The 18,731-nt window shown below is 39.3% G+C and overlaps 1 protein-coding gene across 6 annotated transcripts in view; it reads right to left on the bottom strand.

Moving 5' to 3' along the window:
* LOC141795194 (serine/threonine-protein kinase MARK1-like) overlaps positions 1–18,731 on the bottom strand; it is a 42,754-nt gene that overhangs the window by 16,662 nt on the left and 7,361 nt on the right. For all 6 annotated transcript variants that reach the window (XM_074675996.1, XM_074675994.1, XM_074675997.1 and 3 more), the window contains exons 3-4: positions 13,416–13,469; positions 938–986 (exon numbers count right to left, since the gene is read on the bottom strand). In XM_074675996.1, the coding sequence (XP_074532097.1) occupies positions 938–986; positions 13,416–13,469 (103 nt within the window). The remainder of the gene's footprint in view (positions 1–937; positions 987–13,415; positions 13,470–18,731) is intronic.

Genomic DNA, 18,731 nt, shown 5'->3' with positions numbered 1-18,731 from the left:
ATGAAAGAAGATCAGGGTAAATGCACATCCTTCTTACAGACTGTATACAGTTATAGAGTGATAAGGAGTTTATTGTGAAAAAAAAAAAAAAGAAGAAGAAAATATTGAGGATGTAAAGGAGAAAAGGGGTTTCAAGTTATCTGGATGTTTGCAGCAGACTCAATCAGTGGTTCTCAAACTTGTTTTAGGCCAAGGACCCCTTTTAGGTGAGACATTTTTCTAGGGACCCCCTCATTATCGTAACATTGATTAGCATAAAATCAAAGCTATATTATACAACAATATAATTAAGCTACATTTATACTTTCCAAGTAATTCATTTTGTAAATTTTGAGGAAATGTTGACTCCAACATTAAAACTCCAACTTGAGGCAGTGGTAGGCACAGAGGAGGGGCACAATTGTTGAAAAACACACGCTGAAGTGACCTCTCAGGAGCCAAAACCTGTGCCAAAGTGCCCTCATGGTTGGCAAAACACTCTTAACCGCCTTTTGGGTGGTTGGGTGGTTAAAATATGATAAACTGCTCTCTTGGGTGACAAAAACACATGCTGTGTGTGCATTTTTTTCTTCTTTTCAGCCCTGCCCTTCAAAAAGTCAAAAGGTTTTTTTCTAGTGCTGCGAACCATAAACTGAAAGACTTGTCATGATCTCAAGAATTGATCTCATAGCAAAAACTAAATTGGGCGAGAGTTCTGGAAAAAAAAACAGCTGATTTCACAGTTTGTTGATATGCTTTTTCAACAATAAAGCACACTTTTACAATTGGTCCTGGGATCCCAGTTTGAGAAACACTGCTCTAAACAAAGAATAAAAAAAAAGAAAAAACTGAAAAACTGTTGCAGGGTGTTGGTGTAACACATAATACTAATCCAAGTTTAATGAAATATTACTGCCAAGCTGTCATAAAACTCCTGCAGGCTTCTGTTTGAACTCACCTATATTTGGATGATTCAGTATCTTCATTATTCGGACTTCCCTGAAGAGCTGTGTAGACACGAAAGAACATCAATTACATTAAAAACCGGCAGCAGCAGAGAGATAATACATCAGAAAATGTAATAAGCACTTATTGAGGAGCTGAGCGAAGAAAACTGAAGCACAATAAACTGTGAAGTACCAATGTGATCACCACCTGAAGTTGGAACATGCGATGATGTGAGGATCACAGGTCTACTGTATAGTGTAAAGCAATATGAGTGGTAGCACTAACCCTGCCCTTCACAGATAAGGGCCAGAATTACAACTCCACTGACAGGCTGCAGCCCAGCCATTCAAACACTCAGTCAGCAGCATGACACAGCCTGCCACTGCAGGGGAGTTGTAGACAAACTCACAGCCAGTCAGGCATCTGGTGTCTGATATAATCACAAGAATGGAAGTGCAGAGAAGAGCAGCTAATACATGAAACAAACAAGCTAACTCCGCACTCCACCAGGTTTACCTTGACCGAACTTTTTCAGACAAAATGGGAAAGTTTTGTACAGTCTAAAACACCCAAACATCTTGTAGCCTCTTTTCTCTAAGGACAGTGTTTGGATTGTTTAAACTCCTCCGTCTCTGCGTGACTGTTTATGTCAGATGAGCTCTTGCAGCCACTTAGAGGTGCTGTTGAATCATTTACATCCTGCTGCTTCCCGGCCGCGCTGAGGCTGTGTTTGGGTGTTAAATTTCAACACTCACTCAACTGGGATTATGCATCTACAGCTACCTGAGACCTAACACAGATTTTGACATTTGCTGACATTTGCTTTGTGGAGGCAAAAAACGTCCTGAGTGATGATTTCATCTCCCGTCTGTTTTAAAACTGAGAAAATTGGCTTCACACATCATTATTGAACACTTCTCAGAAAATGAGGCTGGGCCCTGATGTGATCCACACGGGTATTTAAGTGTATATCATCATGTGCGTGCAACTTTTCTGATGTCCTTGTAGGCCTTACATAAGTGCTGTGATAGTCCATGTTTCTAGGTCATCAAACAGCCATCAGACCAGTGTGAGCAGGCCCGGCTCTGAGGGGCTGCTCTGCTGATGTCTGGTTGGTTTAACAGCATGCAGGTACTTTCTCCCTGTCTCTAATTCCTGACTCTGTTCTTTGTCTCTACTTGCTCTGCAGCTGCTCTTATTTCTTCCTGACACCTCTCATCTCGTTAGACTCGGCACATACAGAACGCAGGGAGCTGCTGCAGATGGCTCAGAGAATAAAACCTCTAATGTTATTCATATCTTAAAATAAATCACATAAAAAGACAAGTTGATACAAAACTTTGTGTCGTATTGTCTTTGCAACCAAAGTCTGATAGAGATTATTCCTCTGAGCTGGAAACACATCAGGGAGCCGGGCTGCTGCTCATCTGACATCTCCCTTCAACGTAATAAACATAAGTACTTTTGATTATTATAAATCAATCCCACTCACACTGCCCTACAGCTGTATGCACTTACTGGAGCTCTAAATACATATTAATCCACCTCTGAAAATAGTCCCCAACAAATGCTTTTCTAATTCTTGTACAAATTGCTTAAATGGGGCTCAACTTAGATCTTTTAGAATAATAAGATTTATAACTCCATTAGACCACACATTATTACTAGAGATGCACATTAGCAACCAAATTCCCCTGATATAATAAACCAATAAAATAACAGTCTGAAGCTGCAGATATTTTGTAAAGTTTCTGTGGTTTTGTTTGCACAGTTCAAATTGAGAAAACCCATATTTGGCTCCTGTTTGAAGTCAAACTTAAATTTAAGCAGCAGACTATAAGGTACATGTATCTGATTACTTTGGACACATTTAACATTTACCAAAGTAAACTATTTTATTCATTTTGAGCTTAATTGATGTATAGTTTCACTTCTCATATGTTCTCTGTGAACAGAGGTTATGTTTATTGACTGTCAGCAATGAAATTGGCCAAATTCGTCCTTTTTGTGGCTAGGGGTGGACCGATTATCGGGCTGATATTTGGCATTTTGGGGCATATCGGCATCAGCCTTTTTTTTTTTTTAAGTGATATGAAACCTATTTAAAACTGTGCTGTTTTAGCCCTGATGCTTCTCTGCACAGAATTTCTCCCTGTCTACGCTATGGAAGCCCTAGATGGTCATTTAAAATCAGTCATGTAAAACCAAACAGAAAATTAATTCATCTGCATTGCATGCCTGTAAAAGGCAGCACAAACTCAATTCTGTCCAGTTTTATTGCAGTTACATTGAAATATTTTGAAAATCTTTATTCACTGTAGAAAACTTTAGGTATTTCTTTTTTTAAGTTTTCATTTAACTTTATAAAACATGCCGCTAAGCCTGGAGCTGTTTAATAAACATATGCTTGAAGTCATTTGATTGTAGTTAAACGTTGGAGTTTGTATTGTTCAAAGTTTTTTATGCCAATTTTTTTCACTTTGACTGCAAATAAATATCAGCTTCAGATATCGGTATCGGCCCCAAAAAAATCCATATCAGTCTATCTCTAGTTGTGGGTATGGTTATGATTTTCTCAGGAACAGCATCATCCAGCTTTTAAGTGGGATTTATCTTTTTAATGTTTTTGTTTGAAAGCAATCGTCATAAATAAATATACAGTTTTAAATACATATTTTTCTAAATTTTTCTTATTTTGCATAAGAAATGAATATTACGTAACAAATGTGACAAGAATAGTCACCATAATACAATATGCTACTTCCAATACAGAGGACAGTTGATGATCTCTGCAATTATGTGCACAGAAAAAACATCGGTATCGGCATCCGCCAAATTAGTCGTTAAATATCGGCATAAAAAAATCCAATCATATCATACATCCCTGATTAACACATTTATCATGTTGAAATGATGAAAGATATTTCAACATTTTTGCTGTTTTTGACATTATTTGGACATGAAGTCCAAATCAAAAATCAGCTTTAAACTTGTTAAAACAACATGTTAGAAGTTTGTTTACATGTGTAGTTTGCATTTATAATGGTGTCATAGTATTTTATATGATATTTCTTCCATTTTTTGAACTAATTTAATTAATAGTCCAATCAAACCATCAAAAACACAACCAGTATTAAATAATTCACCCTCTTTGAAGTTATGCAAGTGTAGTGATGAAATAAGTTGTTTGTTTTGGCATCATCTCAAAACATCTAATTTATAAATTTGATAAAATAAGACTTTGTTATACTGAGCATTTCAGTATGTTGTAGACACCAATGTTTTCTTTCTTTTCTTTGGTCAGTTGGTTTAAAATCACTTAAATTATTTCATTTTTAGTGTATTTTGCTGATAAAATCATATTCGTGGTAACATTTTTGCACAGTATCAGACTTTCATGAGAAACACTGGTTACACCAACTGGCCACATGTTTCACCCTATTAAAAATGAAAGGATGCACAAAAAGCATCAATCTGCTGACTTCTGTAAAACCTGACACCTCCAGCTGTTAAATGAATGATTATTATTTTAGCTTTCATTTTCTGATTCTCAGATTTCTCATCCTTTTTAGGCCTTTAAAAAAAATCTACCATTCCTCCATGCTACGATGGCGAGCTTCTCGTGTGTGGCAAACCCTGCTCCATATTCATAAGCTGCTGTGTTGGCCTGAGAGGTCCCCCTCTGGAAACAAAGTCAATTAGAGTGGAAACACACTGACACAATAACCAAAAGATGTCCTGCGGTACACTAGAACAAACACAGAAGATTTACACTGTGGTTTGCATGTGTTCAGGCCTGTGTTTTAATATGTGACGCATCTGTCGAGACAGAACCTCTTTATTATTCTGAATGAGTGAGGGGCTTTATTATCTCTGCTTCTCTGGCCGTGTCTCTTTCTGTCTCTCACTCCTGTTTACGTCATTGCCCCAAAGCCCCTCACATGGGAAGCATGCATGCAGCCACTTGGAAACAAAAATTAGAGCAAGTCTGAGAAGAGCTGTGGAAAAACAGCGACGGCAGACACAGACCTTGTCAAAAAGAGATGATAGACAGATGATAAGACTGGAATGTGTGATCCAGTCTTATTTTTTTATTGATACAAGCGCAAAAAAGGGGCCCAGTGAAACACTAAGCAGTGATTTTATTAAAACTCTCTATGATTCAAAATCAGCCTTCTTAGAGTTAAATTAAACCAAAATTGCTGATAAACTGAGGTTGGGATTGCAGGAAATGATTTTAAGAATAGGTGCACAAACAAACTGTGAGTCACAAACATGAAAACACACCGTCTCCAATGTGCCTGAATCTCTGTAGTCTGTGCCAGTGACCTACTTCCAGCCACCCAGGGGCGCCCAGACTCCCAAACTAGCCTTAATTACAGCAGAGTCCCCATGCAGAAGGAGCAGAGCAGCAGATATCAGACTGGGAACACTTACAGGAACTGGCTGCACTATTTCAGTCACAGCAGCACAGCTGCGCATTCAACATGGAGATTATTGATACAGGCTGAGTGGTCTGAAAGTCCTCATCATTCCAATGAGAGTGTGTGTGTGTGGGGGGGGGTTATGTGTGTGTGTGCATGTGAGCTTCAAAACCACAAATCAGTAAATAACCACTGCTCACTGCTTGTCAAAGAAAGACAAAGAGAGACAGAAAGACAAACAAAAAGGCTGACTGAGGGATCCAAAGTGTCGCTGACATTTAGACAAACTGTCCTGTCCTCGACTCCTGAGCTGCTGAAAATAACCTCAACAAGGAAAGACGCGTCTCTCTGTCTCTTTCCCCCTCTGCTTTACAAACACATGTAACCTTTCATTCATGATACAGGGCAGAGAGGCAGCAGGGTCAACTTTTTAGCTCAAAATCAAAGTCAGGAACAGACTGAAAGCATTTTTACATGAACACATTATTCCATAACTAAGCAGCCTTGACATTTGATTTGTTTATGATTCATCTCAGACTACGGTGCTGCCTGTCCGATCAGATTCCACTCATCTGAACACGACCACAGCTCCTCCAGCCCAGCGGCTCATTGGCTAATGTAGAGTGGCAGGCACAAGACAGATGTAAACAACAGCCATTAAGAGAGCATGACCCCGTGGTGGGCTTTTTGCGACGGGCTGTAAAAACACAAATACAGTGAGGTTATGTTTGTCTGAATGCTTAAATAAGATAGTAAAACGCTGATGCACCAATGGGCTAAATTTTGTATCACTTTCTGCAGCCTGTTTTCATCTTTTCCAATCCAAATGAGTCTCACATTTGGAAAACTGTTTTAATCTGACTGACACATCTATCACAGCTAGTCAATCAAACAAACCTCTAACGTTTGATAGTTACTGCTTTAGTGGAAACAATGATTAGAAATGAGTCTTATTTACCGATGAGAAAGAGCCAGAGAGGGATGGGATGATGGGATGAGAGCTGCGTTAGCTCAGAGCAAAAGGGGATTAAACCCAAGGCCTATTTTTGGGCTAAAATGCCTAAAAACCATGACAACGTCAACATCCCTGACCACAGATGACATGTGATGCATTTCCTGTGGCAGATCTAAGGAGCTGCTTTGGATGCTCAGCTGACCTCATTTCCTGTTACACCGAAACCGCCACAAAGTCACAACAGAGAGCGCCAGTGGGCCGTAAAGGAACAGACCAAGGCTTCATTCTCTCCTCATGACTAATTTTAGACTCTGTTCACCTCTTTTTAAAACCAAATGAACACGGGGGAACACAAGTGTGGTAGAGATAAGCTAAGAAAAATAAAATATTAGATGTCCAAGCTGGCTTTATCCCTGCTTTAGGAATACCACTTAAATTCCCACACCAAGGTAAGAAAGAGGATGCCTGTGTTTGCAAAAATTGGCAAATTAAAGGTGATAAGTACAGGAATTCATTTGTCTGTGTGAAATGTTGCCAGAACTATGACTTAAATGTTAAAAAAATAAAAGAAGTGTCTGCCAGCTGGAGCTTTCGGCATCAACCAAAGGATCTCCTGTCGGTGTTTGTATGTGTCATACAAGCTCATGTGTGTGTGTATGTGTGTGTGTGCGTATAGGATCTGCCAGATCCCTGGCTGTGCCTACAGAGCCAGATGGTGTGCCTGCAGCCTGGCTCCTCTGAGACCATAAAAAGAGAGATCAGTGGCATTTTGACAGGCTAACATGAAAGAGCGGACGTTTACAGCACTGCAGCCAGATCAACTTGACTCACACACAGATAAACAAAGAGGATCGCTCATTAAAAACACAACACTTCCCCAGATTTAGCCTCGGCCCAAAATTTTTAATCAACTTTGAGAGAAAGAGGGAGACAAGGTCAGTTAAGACACCTTCAGTCAGTTCTTCAACCTCCGATGTCAGAATATGCAAAAAGCATGAGTCATGATTTTATTTATGACTCATCAATCATGCCCATCTGCTGTTTTCACCTTCCGCAAGATAAATCCATTCCTGCTTCTGAGCCATGTTAGCATTAGGGATGTGCCCCATGAGTCAACAAAACCATAAAACTTACAAAAAAAGCTCCAGTTGAGACCAGAATTACTAACAGGTTAAATTAATTATTAATGTATTTGTCACCGAAGCTCTGAAATGTTGTTGATGTGCTCGCCTACCCTGATGTAACCAATCACAGAAGTCATCTTGTAGCACAGCTACAGCACAGCTACAGCACAGCTACAGCACAGCTACAGCACAGCTACAGCACAGCTACAGCACAGCTACAGCACAGCTACAGCACAGCTACAGCACAGCTACAGCACAGCTAGGTACCAAAATCTGAATAGATAAGGCTCATTAATTTTGGCAACAGGATTCATTTAGAATCAAAACTCAGTGAGAATTTTTCAGAAGTTTAACTTTATTTCAGGATGTAAAATTTGTGATGCAGTGTGTCAACAAAGATGTGAGAACAGGATTGTAGTGACAACCTGCAAGCAATCAAAAGTCTGGCTATCAACATCTCGTCACACTCAGGAGCAAAACACTGTTAATTGAGCTCATGTTTCTTGTCTGTCAAACGAGAAAATGTTGACAAATTGTTTACAGTCCAATTAAGACAAATTAAATATTGCAATATTAAAGGTTTCACTCTCCAAAAAAATACTGGTATTGGAAACAAGAACTGATAAGAGCTGTAAACAGAATCAATAAAACTGAAAGGGTATCAAACCCAAAGCACGACATAGTTTGGCTGTAACATGCTCAGAAAAATAAGACAAAGTGCTTTGGAGGCTGCGTCTGGTTAGACTGGAATTTAACTCTTGATTTGAGCAATGCGCAAAGTGGAAAGTCATGTAAACAACCTGCAAGGAACAAAGGTTAGCGGTGCTAGTTCTACTAGCATCTAGGGATGCACCGATATGAACATTTTGGCCGATATCCGATATTAACATTGCTGTTATGGCAGATAACCAATATTATACCCTGATATTTACCAATATTGATATTGGTTAAAAAAATGTCTACAAAGATGATGTGTCGAGGTAGTTCAGAGAGAAAGAGCGGCGCGATCGTGAGAAAAAACGATCATTGAGAGGCTCAAAGGATGGAGCACCAGAAATGAACACAATAAAAAAGTATGTTTTGTTTATTTTTTAGATCAAAACAAGAAGAGAGACGTAAAAGAAGGGGGTCCCTTCTTGAGTTTTGGTGTTTAGTCATAGGAAACAATATTATTTGGGTCTTGAAAGATGGTTCAAGATGCTCTGAAAATGGCTGGCAGCTAATGAGTAGATACGGCTTACTTTCGCACATTGGCTGATGTCGATATTGATAGGAATGGATACCGAGTTAGGTACTTTTAAAAGAACAGACCGAATTCTGTCAAAAGTACCCGGTACTGATTCATGTAAAATCAAAAGGTACCATGTTTAGGTACATAAATGCATCCTTGTGACTGCGAGGGACTGGAAGAGGAGATTTACCATGCTGGACATGAACACAGCATTGCAAGGTTGAAATTGAAAAACTTTGGGATTTTATTATAACCACATAAACACAAAAAAAAGTATTGAAAGTTGGTACCGTTGTAAAACGTAAAAGGTAACCATCCCTAGATATTGATAATGCTACATTGTGCATCCCTATTAGCATCTTAGTGACTTATGACTAATTTCAACCCAAAGAGTCTTCTTCAGGGTGTGGTGGGGTTCTTTTATAAACATCACAAGGCAAGACGGCTAAAACTCCATCCATAAAATTTAAAAAGTAGACAGAATAAACTTGATATCATTCACATTTACCAGCAGACTGCCATCCTGTTGCTTTGAAGAAATCATGCTCAAATAGAACTGTTTTTAAGGTTTTTTTTTTAAATGGCGACTAGCAAGCACCCTTTGTTTGCAAACAAAATTGAATCTCTTCCAAAGAGCTTTATTGAACCCCATAAGTTCTCTTTTAATGGACATTAGAGGGAAAGAAATCCAGACGCTGTGAGGCCGTTTTGATTTCAAAAAGTATTGATTGTCAGATTTTCCTGCCGGTTTTTCTGAGTGCTGGGTTTCAATGTGGACAGGAAGAACAGCCTTCAAGGCACAAAATGTTTGAAGATGGCCTCATGTAAAACATAATATTTGTACAGTTTGATTATTAAAGGGTAAAGATGATCCACATTACTTCTGAAGGTTCTCAGTTCTTTGCTTCTGTTCCCATAACTTTTCATTCAAACCATAGTCATAAAAATCACTGCCATCAGCTGAAATAAAGTGGTTACATCACTCCAAACCCTAAACACCGGGAATGAAAACCACTGACTGACAGCGTTGATGTTTGTCTTCTCCTTGAGGTCACATGAGTAACCAGGAAAAACTGTGTAAAGGTTGATGTTGGCTTTAATGCATCCATCGCAGAGCATTTACAAGGATAGGGTAGGACACTCTGAGTCAATGAGACAATCGATTCAATCCAGGAGACGACTGCTGCATTATAAGACAAGCTCCTGCATTGCAGATGGCACTTATGTATACCATTACAGCAATCTATAGTACAGGGGAAAGGATATCAAAATATACAACCATGTACACCGAGACAAACCTGTTTCTACACTCAAATACAGACACAAAAACACACTAAATCCAACATGTACATGCAGACAGTGAGTTAAAGTATGCTTCAACACCAGCTCCATCCCTTCAGAGAGCAAAAAAACATATTCACACTCTCAGGTCTGCTGCAGCTGACATCTGAAAGACCCACTGAATAATTGATCGCTGAGATTCTGATTGGTCCACAGTCTCACATGATATGTCTGCTTTGCGCATCACCAGGCAGCGGACAACCTGACCCACCGGGTGTGTAACCACTCATGACCTAGACAGGACCCAACACGATGAAGGCGAAGCTGGTTAATGCTACAAACACATACAGTTATTATGAGTGTTCAATACTGGGCTGTGTAAGTGTGTAAGTGTGTGTGTACAGATTAGAAACCTCACAATAGTCTGCTTAACAAAAGAGCATGCATGATGAAATTTATCACAGTCAGATTAGAGGAGTCTGGGACTTGTAGAGAGCTTGAAATTCTCACAGCGTCTCAGCTCTGATTGGCTGATGAAGTGCAGTCGGATCCCATTAAGATCCAGGCAAATTACAGATGAGAACAATGCTTAAACCTCTATAACACTGTGAATGACCTGTCAGGCCAAAACTGGTTTGTTTTACAAATTTACAAAAAGAATGACGTCAAGAACTACATCAACCATTCATTTCCCGTTTTTATATTGAGACACTTTATGATTGCCACAGTCGTCTCTTCCTGCAATAACAAACCCTGATCAATTTCCTCTGCCAATGAAACTGAAGTCTAGTGTCTTATTAAACATCTAAAAATAGCTAAATGAATAACAACACAGAACTGATACCAGACCTGAGACAAAACAAAGCACATTTTGACAATCAGATTTTTTTTTTTAATTCTGTATGGGCCTGTCTGATCCTGTTTTAAACACCTCACACATCAATGTTTGATAAAAATTGCTTCCAGTTATGTATGTTTAAGTAATTATAAGTAAAAAAAAGAGAAAGACGAATCCCTGACAGTCTGGCTTCTCATCAACTGGTCACAAATTTGTTTCCATAGCTATGACAGCAATGTTAAATCATAGCTTTGCAGCATTAGCTTGAGCCAGCCAATAGGTTTATTAGCCGATAAAGCTCACAGTAGGTGAGGACAAATCAACTGTATGCAAAGATGGACGATGCATTTCACCTCTTCCAGTCCTACAAAAGTGAAGCCAAAACCCCCCTGTGCTAAGTGCAGAAATATTGTATATTTCAGATGTGTGTCTGCACAGTGGATATCTGCCAGTAGAGCCACAGTATCATTGCCTTTCCTCTTCCTCTAACCTAAACTCAGATAATAAAAGGCCAAAGATCACTCGGGTTGATGTAGTCTACAGTGCTGTATGACAGTCAGCGTTCATGTCTTACAGAGTGAACAAACATGTTATTCCTAGTTTTACACATATAGCATAATGCATGTATGTTAATTGATTTCACATCATACATTACACTAGGAATTGGTATGAATGAAGCGGCAACCTCTAGCCATGAAAAATGAAACCGATGTGAAAGTGCCAAAAAACTGCCGCTTCACAACTGTCCACTTAAACGCCCATTTAAAAGGGCCAATCTGTAAAAAAAAATATTAATATGTTTATAGCTAGGTACTCAAACAATTTAAGTTTAGAAAAGATTATTTCTCTGATAATGCACACTGTGGTAACACAGTGGTTCAGAGTAGGGATGGGTTAGTGCTGATACCAGGTGTCGGGCTGACACTGGCCTCATTTTAAAGTACTGGTACTAGTGAAGGCTGCCAATATCAGCAGCCAATACTAAAGAGAACAAATCGAACGTTAAATAAAACCTACTGGCCAGTGCTGTCTTTGTTCAAAATAATTTGTCCCTTTGTCAATTAAAATTTTATGCATTAAAAGACGGGATGGGCAACAAACTAGGTACTTTTATAGGTACTGACCAAATTCTGTCTGTAGTACTGATTCACTTAAAATTAAAAGGTACCATGTTTAGGTACCTAAACGCATCCTTGTGACTGTAAACAAGTGGAAGAGTAAGCTATTTTCCATTCTGGACATGAACACAGCATTGCAAGGCTGTATGTTGAAGAATAAATGCATAAAATTGAAAAAATTTGAATTTTTTTTATTAAACAATTTAAAATTTATTGCCACATTAATACACAAAAGTAATGAAAATTGGTACCGCTTACTATAGATACTGATTGTCAGGAACCAGGCATCGGTACTGTATGGATGTGTGAAAGGTACCCATCCCTAATTAGAAGTGCTAGTGGTATCAGAACTAGGTATCATTGATTTGGTCTGAAAAAAATGGCATCAGAAGTTAAGAGAATATTAAGATTATAAGTTTTGCAGATTAAAGAGACACAACTGACCTGCCAGACAGGCGCTGTAGCTGTTAGCGTCTAGACTCAAGGCTCGCCTAAATATCAGCTCTTTGATTCCTACTAAACCCAACCAAATTTAGATTGATTTCAGAATTTCCTGTATGGCACCTTTGGCTGACTGGCTTCAAAAATACACTCCAGAAAAAGATAGTTGATATCCAAACTAAAAACTAGGACGACCAAAAAAAAAAAAGGTACACGTTTAACCTTAGGCTCTGTATTGTTGTGTTCCTCAATGCTCTCACTCCTCTCACTCCCACTCAGACCAATGTGCGATGGTAGATACGCTGTGAAATAATTGTTTTCACTTTGCCATCAAGGCTGCTTGATGTTGTTTTATTTTCTCACCCTGGCAGCTTTAGGAGAGGCACAGGCCAAGAGATCCATCCAGACATCAACTGTTCATGTAGGTGAGGCTGTTTTAAATGTTACCTTATTACAATACGGCATCACGACACCAGCTTATCTATTTGTTCATCTTTACATAACACAAATAAATCAAAAGAGCAAAGGTGGTGAGTGATGCTGTGATAGTGTCATGACTGTGAATAAATTCCTGTCACCTACACACTCAGGATATTTTCACACCCTCAGAAGGTAAATCTTGCTCACACTGAATCAGCAACTGTTTCCCATCCACATGGTTTGTCTACCTTGAGGATATGAGTTCATGCCTGTGTGCGTGCGATTCATCAGCAGAAAGAACTGGATTTGGCGTCAGTAATCAGGAAACAGTCCCCAACCCTTTGTTATAATTGGTTATGACTGCAACAAAAGGGTAAGTGACAAACAGGCAGGCAGGCAGGAGTATTTATAGCCGCTCTAACCACAAACCAACAGAGAGTCAGGAGTACGGTGGGATAGGAGGGGGGCTGGAGATTAAACAAGCCTTGTGGTCTCTCCTGACTACATCTGATTACATTATGTAAAATTGCACATCCTGAGTTCAAAGAGCAAAGAAACAGAGGAGCGAGGACCCAGGAATGACTAATGGAAAAGACGTGAGCGCTGTAACATGAGACATTAGAGTTACCATGAGGCCATAAAACACAAACACTCACCTTCTGTAGACTGGTGGGATTCAGCTGGGTTTTGTCTATGATCTTCACCGCCACCTACAGAGAGAAAACAGAAACAGAAACGCAAAATTAAAAAAGAAAAGAAGGACATGTAGAGATAAAAAAACAAGATGTCTTAAATAATCTGAGCTTTGTTTCTATGTTGTGGGTTCACAGTGAAAGCCTGTGTTGAAACGAACTATCCTCATTATTTCACTTTCTGTGCTCTGAGGCAGCATTGTCAAAACATGTCACAGCTGGATCTGTGCGCACACTCTCAACACACCTAAAGGCTCTTCTATCCAGTAATTTGTGAAAAGATGGAACTCTAACTGGGGGATATAAGAGAAGATAAAAATACACATTTATTCGTGCCGCTGAATTTAAAGTGGCCCATGACGAACACACAGAAAACAGCATGGCTTACTTTCTGTAATTGCATTTAAACATACAATCTCAAACAGCAATATGGGGCCGTATGGGTGCTAATACTGTTTAAGAGTTAACTTAACCAAATGTTGGAGAAAAAATCAATGAAGATCACACTTTCAACATATCGTCACCCTATTACAGGGGTGGCCAACCTACTGATAATAAACTGATACATTAGTTTCAGTTTCTCTTCTCTACATGCTCTACATTCTCTCAATCGCTTATGTGCTTGTAGATAGACAGATAGATAGATGGAACTTTGTCTCTTCTGCAGTAAAAACAGAAATTTGTCTTTGACACTGCTCCAAGTACAAATCTTAAACACACTTACAAACACAAGAAATCTCGCTCTGAATATTGGGAATGTATTGATTTTCATTTTATGCCATTTTATGGGGAGGATCTGTTTTAAGTACACTCTCTCGCCATCTTGGGGCCCAGAGTCTTTCGCACACTGTCGTAAATTACTTTTAGTGAAGCGTGTGTTTGTTTTGGTATTTAATGGAGATTGGAACAAAACAAATTTTCTTTGTTCAAGTCAACTTTTTACTGGATACAACATGCCGAGGTAATGGACTTAACAGTACAGTTACATAGCGCTACGGTTTGAAACGTGACATCAAGCAGACATTTTAGCTATATGTTAGCGACATAAGCAGCCCGGCGCTCCGACACACCTGTAGGCTAACGTGGCAACAAGTTAACTCTTTCAGTTTGTATGTAGTTTAGTATCAATTTCTATATAGTGCAGCTGGCAGCCTTGTGCTCTAAGACATGTCTGTAATGTGTAATGTTAGCTAATCCTGGTTAGCTATGTCCTTCCAGTCATCCACCAATCAGAGCTAACGTAACCTCACTCTTCATTTTATTGATAGACTCTCAAGTTTGAACAGACCACTGCAGAATAACTGCTGACTGTGGACTGGAATGAACATTAGCACAAACAGTTTAGCCCCTGTGATATAGAGCGATACAGCCGGAGCTAAAGGCTAGTTAGCCTTTAGCTTGGGCTGTATCACTCTCCTGTTTATCTTTCTTCTACTCTTCTGTCCTTTTTCTGTCTGACAGTTAGCCTCCTGTATCCACCACCACAACAAAATTAGTCACAGAAATCATTTTTAGCAGAGAAAAACACAGATTTCTGTATTGTCATAGAGACCTAGACATGCTGTAAATCAATCCAACCCTGCTCGACCCAAACTGGAAGCTAAGAAGTAGTAATTTAAAATAATCTGTAACCAGCAATATTGGCGCTGATAATCTCATTTTAAAGTGTGGATTTAAATCAGAAGGGCGCTCACTTTTCAAACTCCTCACAGCCCCTTTAAGTACACTCTCCCTGTGATGCAGCCAGGCCTGTGCAGGAATATTTGACTCTGCATATAGGTGATGAACTCTTTGGCTCGGCAGGTTTTGTTTTGCAGCAGTCTGGACCATCCATCTCAATAATCACCCCAAAGTGCACGCTGAAACAGACCTGTTCCCATCAGCAGCTTTCACATAGAGACAAGCTGAGCCATACTGCAGACTCACCAGAAAGAGGAGATACATTATGCTGATTAGTGATCGACGGGGCCATATTACAACATCATGTTATTACACTGTAATACTACACATGGGCTTTTGTAGTTGCATAAAATAATCAACTGATAATCATGAACATCAGCTGATTAAACGCTGATCACAAATGCTTGTTTGAACTTAGTTTGCATCATGTTTAAAATCTGGTGAAGCTTATTTTCTGCCATTGGAGGGATTTTAGAAGAGCTCTGACCAGCATTAATGGTAAATGTAGTGAACTGAAGCAGGAAATTTCCTCACTGCGTGCCATGCTGAGCAGGAAAGATGATTTTTTCTGTTAGCTGAGCAGCGCAGCCTACATTTACCAGAATGCCCCAGGTTTTTCTTCCTTCATCAACAGACAGTTAAAATACAGCTGACAACCAACATGTATTGTGCCCTACAAGAGTATTTTGTAAAGTTTGAGCTTTCTAATGTCTTCATGGCTTATTTTGGTTAGTTTTTCCCTTGTTTCTAGCAATGTGGTTTGACAGAAGCATTTTAAGTTGTAGTTTTAGGCACACAAGCTCTTGTCAGTTAGCTGGAGAGCCCTTTTTGAGTTGGAGTGAGCTTTCTTTTGTTTTATAATGATGGTAACTTTAAAAACAGCTAAATTGAAGCAGCAAAGAGCAGTACTGGTGGCTCTGGTGGGTTGGTTTATCTTTAAAAATCTTACAGGACTGCTGGTGCACAGGGTTCAGATTATAGACCCTAACTGTGACCAAAAACCTTTGTCAGATGAAGGGGCTGATAGCCAGAAAGACTAAAGGTTCAGACAACATCAACAACAGCAGCAAGTTCGGACATATTTTACTCCAAAAGCAGCAAAAACAGAGAGAGGGTTCAAAGTTTTGCAAAATTCCCCTCAACAATTAAAGGCTTACAGGAGATGATTTCAGAGCCTAAATCACACAAATTAACACAGCAGCCAATTTCCTCTGACATCAAGGTGAGAGTGGGAAGCTCTGACGCTCTGATGTCGTGGTTAAGGATACAAATCTTATAACCTCAGGGAATCTGACAAACCAAGATCAGCTCACAGCCTCTCTGTGCAAAACCACCAGTTACATAAAATCAGAAGGGAGTTATGGTTGCATTTGACTCATATAGCTGATGTTTGAGAGTTAACTAAGCATACAACAAAATGTTCTCGTTGTAAACTATAGAGATCACACTTTCAACATAACGTCACCCTATTACAGGGGTGGCCAACGTGTGGCTAGCGAGCCGAATGTGGCTCTTTACCTTTCGGAGTGCGGCTCTTTGATCCACTCATAAAACTGGTACATCGTTGCCTACGTTGGGATCAGTACTGATGAATACTTGGGTGATGAAATTGATACTAAGATGATACTTAAGTTTCAGTTTCTATTCTTTACATGCGCTCCTCTCAATTGCTTATTTGCTTGTAGATAGATAGATAGATGGATGAAACTTTGTCTCTTCTGCAGTAAAAACAGAAATTTGTCTTTGACACGGCTCCAAGTACAAACACAATAAATCTCGCTTTGAATATTGGAAATGTATTGATTTTCATGTTATGGCATTTCGTTTATGTGTAAGAGGAAGTGCATTTGTAAGACCACGTTTTGCTGTGTCTCTTTGTAGTACCATGTTAACTTTTGTGGCTCTTTGTTCCTGACTCATTGGCCACCCCTGCCCTATCAAAATAATGGCCAAGTCATTTTTTGACAAAAATGAGTTTTTGGCTTAAATCATCTTGATAATGCTGGCCATATTTGGTAAAATCTCTTAAAGCTTTAGCTAAAAGGATCATGCTCATTAAACCCCCTTTAGGACAATGGCCTTTGTCAAGAGGGTGACTTAGGCCATTTTGGCCATTTTACTTCCAGTCTTAGTCAAATTGTTTGATTATTTTGGGTTAAAATGTGTGACTGGAGAAATTTAAAAAGCTTTCATGATGGCGGCTCACCAACCAGGGTATAATGATGTGTAGTAATTTAGTCTCAGTTTCATAAGTTATAGTTTAACAACAAATTTAGCTACTTCTAGCTAGTTTCCTATTCCTGGCTAGCCCACTTATTTCTGTGAACAAATATAAATGAGCACATGTCAATAAAACCCCTAGAAGTTTTAAAATCAAAGAAATGTTTTTACTTTTTGGTAGGACATGTATGAGTATGCCTACTCAGCGTATGACTGACCTGACATTTGTTCAATTTAGGTTGGAGTTATTCATGTTTTGAGTTTGCTTTATGGTATTAAAGGACAGTTAATGGTCAGGTTGCAAAAAAAGCCTCTTGACCAATTTGATTTACCTGACATTTGTTTAATTTAACTCAGGGTAATTTCAGTTTTGAGTTTGCTCTGCGGAATGAAAGGGCAGTTTAAGCCAGGTTTAAAGTTGCCTAAGTCACACTGGAAAGTTAGAAAAATTGGCCAAAGTAACTTTATTTTTTAATGTTGCATGATTGACACATGATGGTCTCTGCATGTCAACAAGGATTGAAATGATTAAAAATATCATACCCTCTGTATTTGGTAAAGTTTTTTGTTTTTTTCCCAAAAACTTGAAAAAATTACTTAGGCCATTGTTTTAATGGGGTGAGGGTATGGGTTAACGTTTTGTTTTTTGTCATTTTGTATCTTCAAACTCTGAGACTGACAAAGACGTTACAAATCATCTCTGCTGTTTCTTTATTAAGAAGCAAAGGGAAGGACTAGGCTTTGTATTAATGATGCTATCCAAGAATATATTACTACTTATTACAGCAGCATTACTGTGTCTCTGTCCTCACGAGAGTTTAATAAACTTTCTTCAGTGGATGCAGACTCTGGCTCTCCTCCAAAGCATTTTCCTCTGGGGGAAATCACAAAGCAAATGCTGAGTCACAGCGCAGAGAGTGCAGGTTACATATCCTGAGCAATGTTTCTTCAAGACTAAAATATAAGTTGCCTGGACATTGAAATTCACCCAAACCCTAAAAATATGACAGCAAAAACAAAAGAGAGTCTAGCAGAGAGAAGAAAGAGACCACAGAGAGGCTCCATGTTTGTACACACATGCAGCACGCAGGTGGTGTCTATTTGCAGCAAGCGTTAGGTGGGCAGGTGCACAGACAGACCTCACTCCCTTCCTCTGCTTCCTCCTGTCATGGACAACACTCAGGGTGGAGGCATGAGTGTGTCGATTTATGCCTGCAGGTGTTTGAGCTGGCCTAACCTATCACTCTATTGTTCCCTTTTCTGCGATTCCCTCTGCATGAGTCAGGTATTCATTACATTTCCTCACAGCGCCCTGTGCCAATATTTGCCTTTTGAGCCTCAGATTGAGAGATTAGATGAATTGCATCACATCACATGCTC

Source organism: Halichoeres trimaculatus, unplaced genomic scaffold, assembly GCF_033239565.1.
Source record: "Halichoeres trimaculatus isolate MK-OKI-2021-1 unplaced genomic scaffold, fHalTri1.1 fHalTri1_scaffold_8, whole genome shotgun sequence".
NCBI classification, from domain to species: domain Eukaryota; kingdom Metazoa; phylum Chordata; class Actinopteri; order Labriformes; family Labridae; genus Halichoeres; species Halichoeres trimaculatus.
This window is presented reverse-complemented; position numbering and strand designations above follow the sequence as displayed.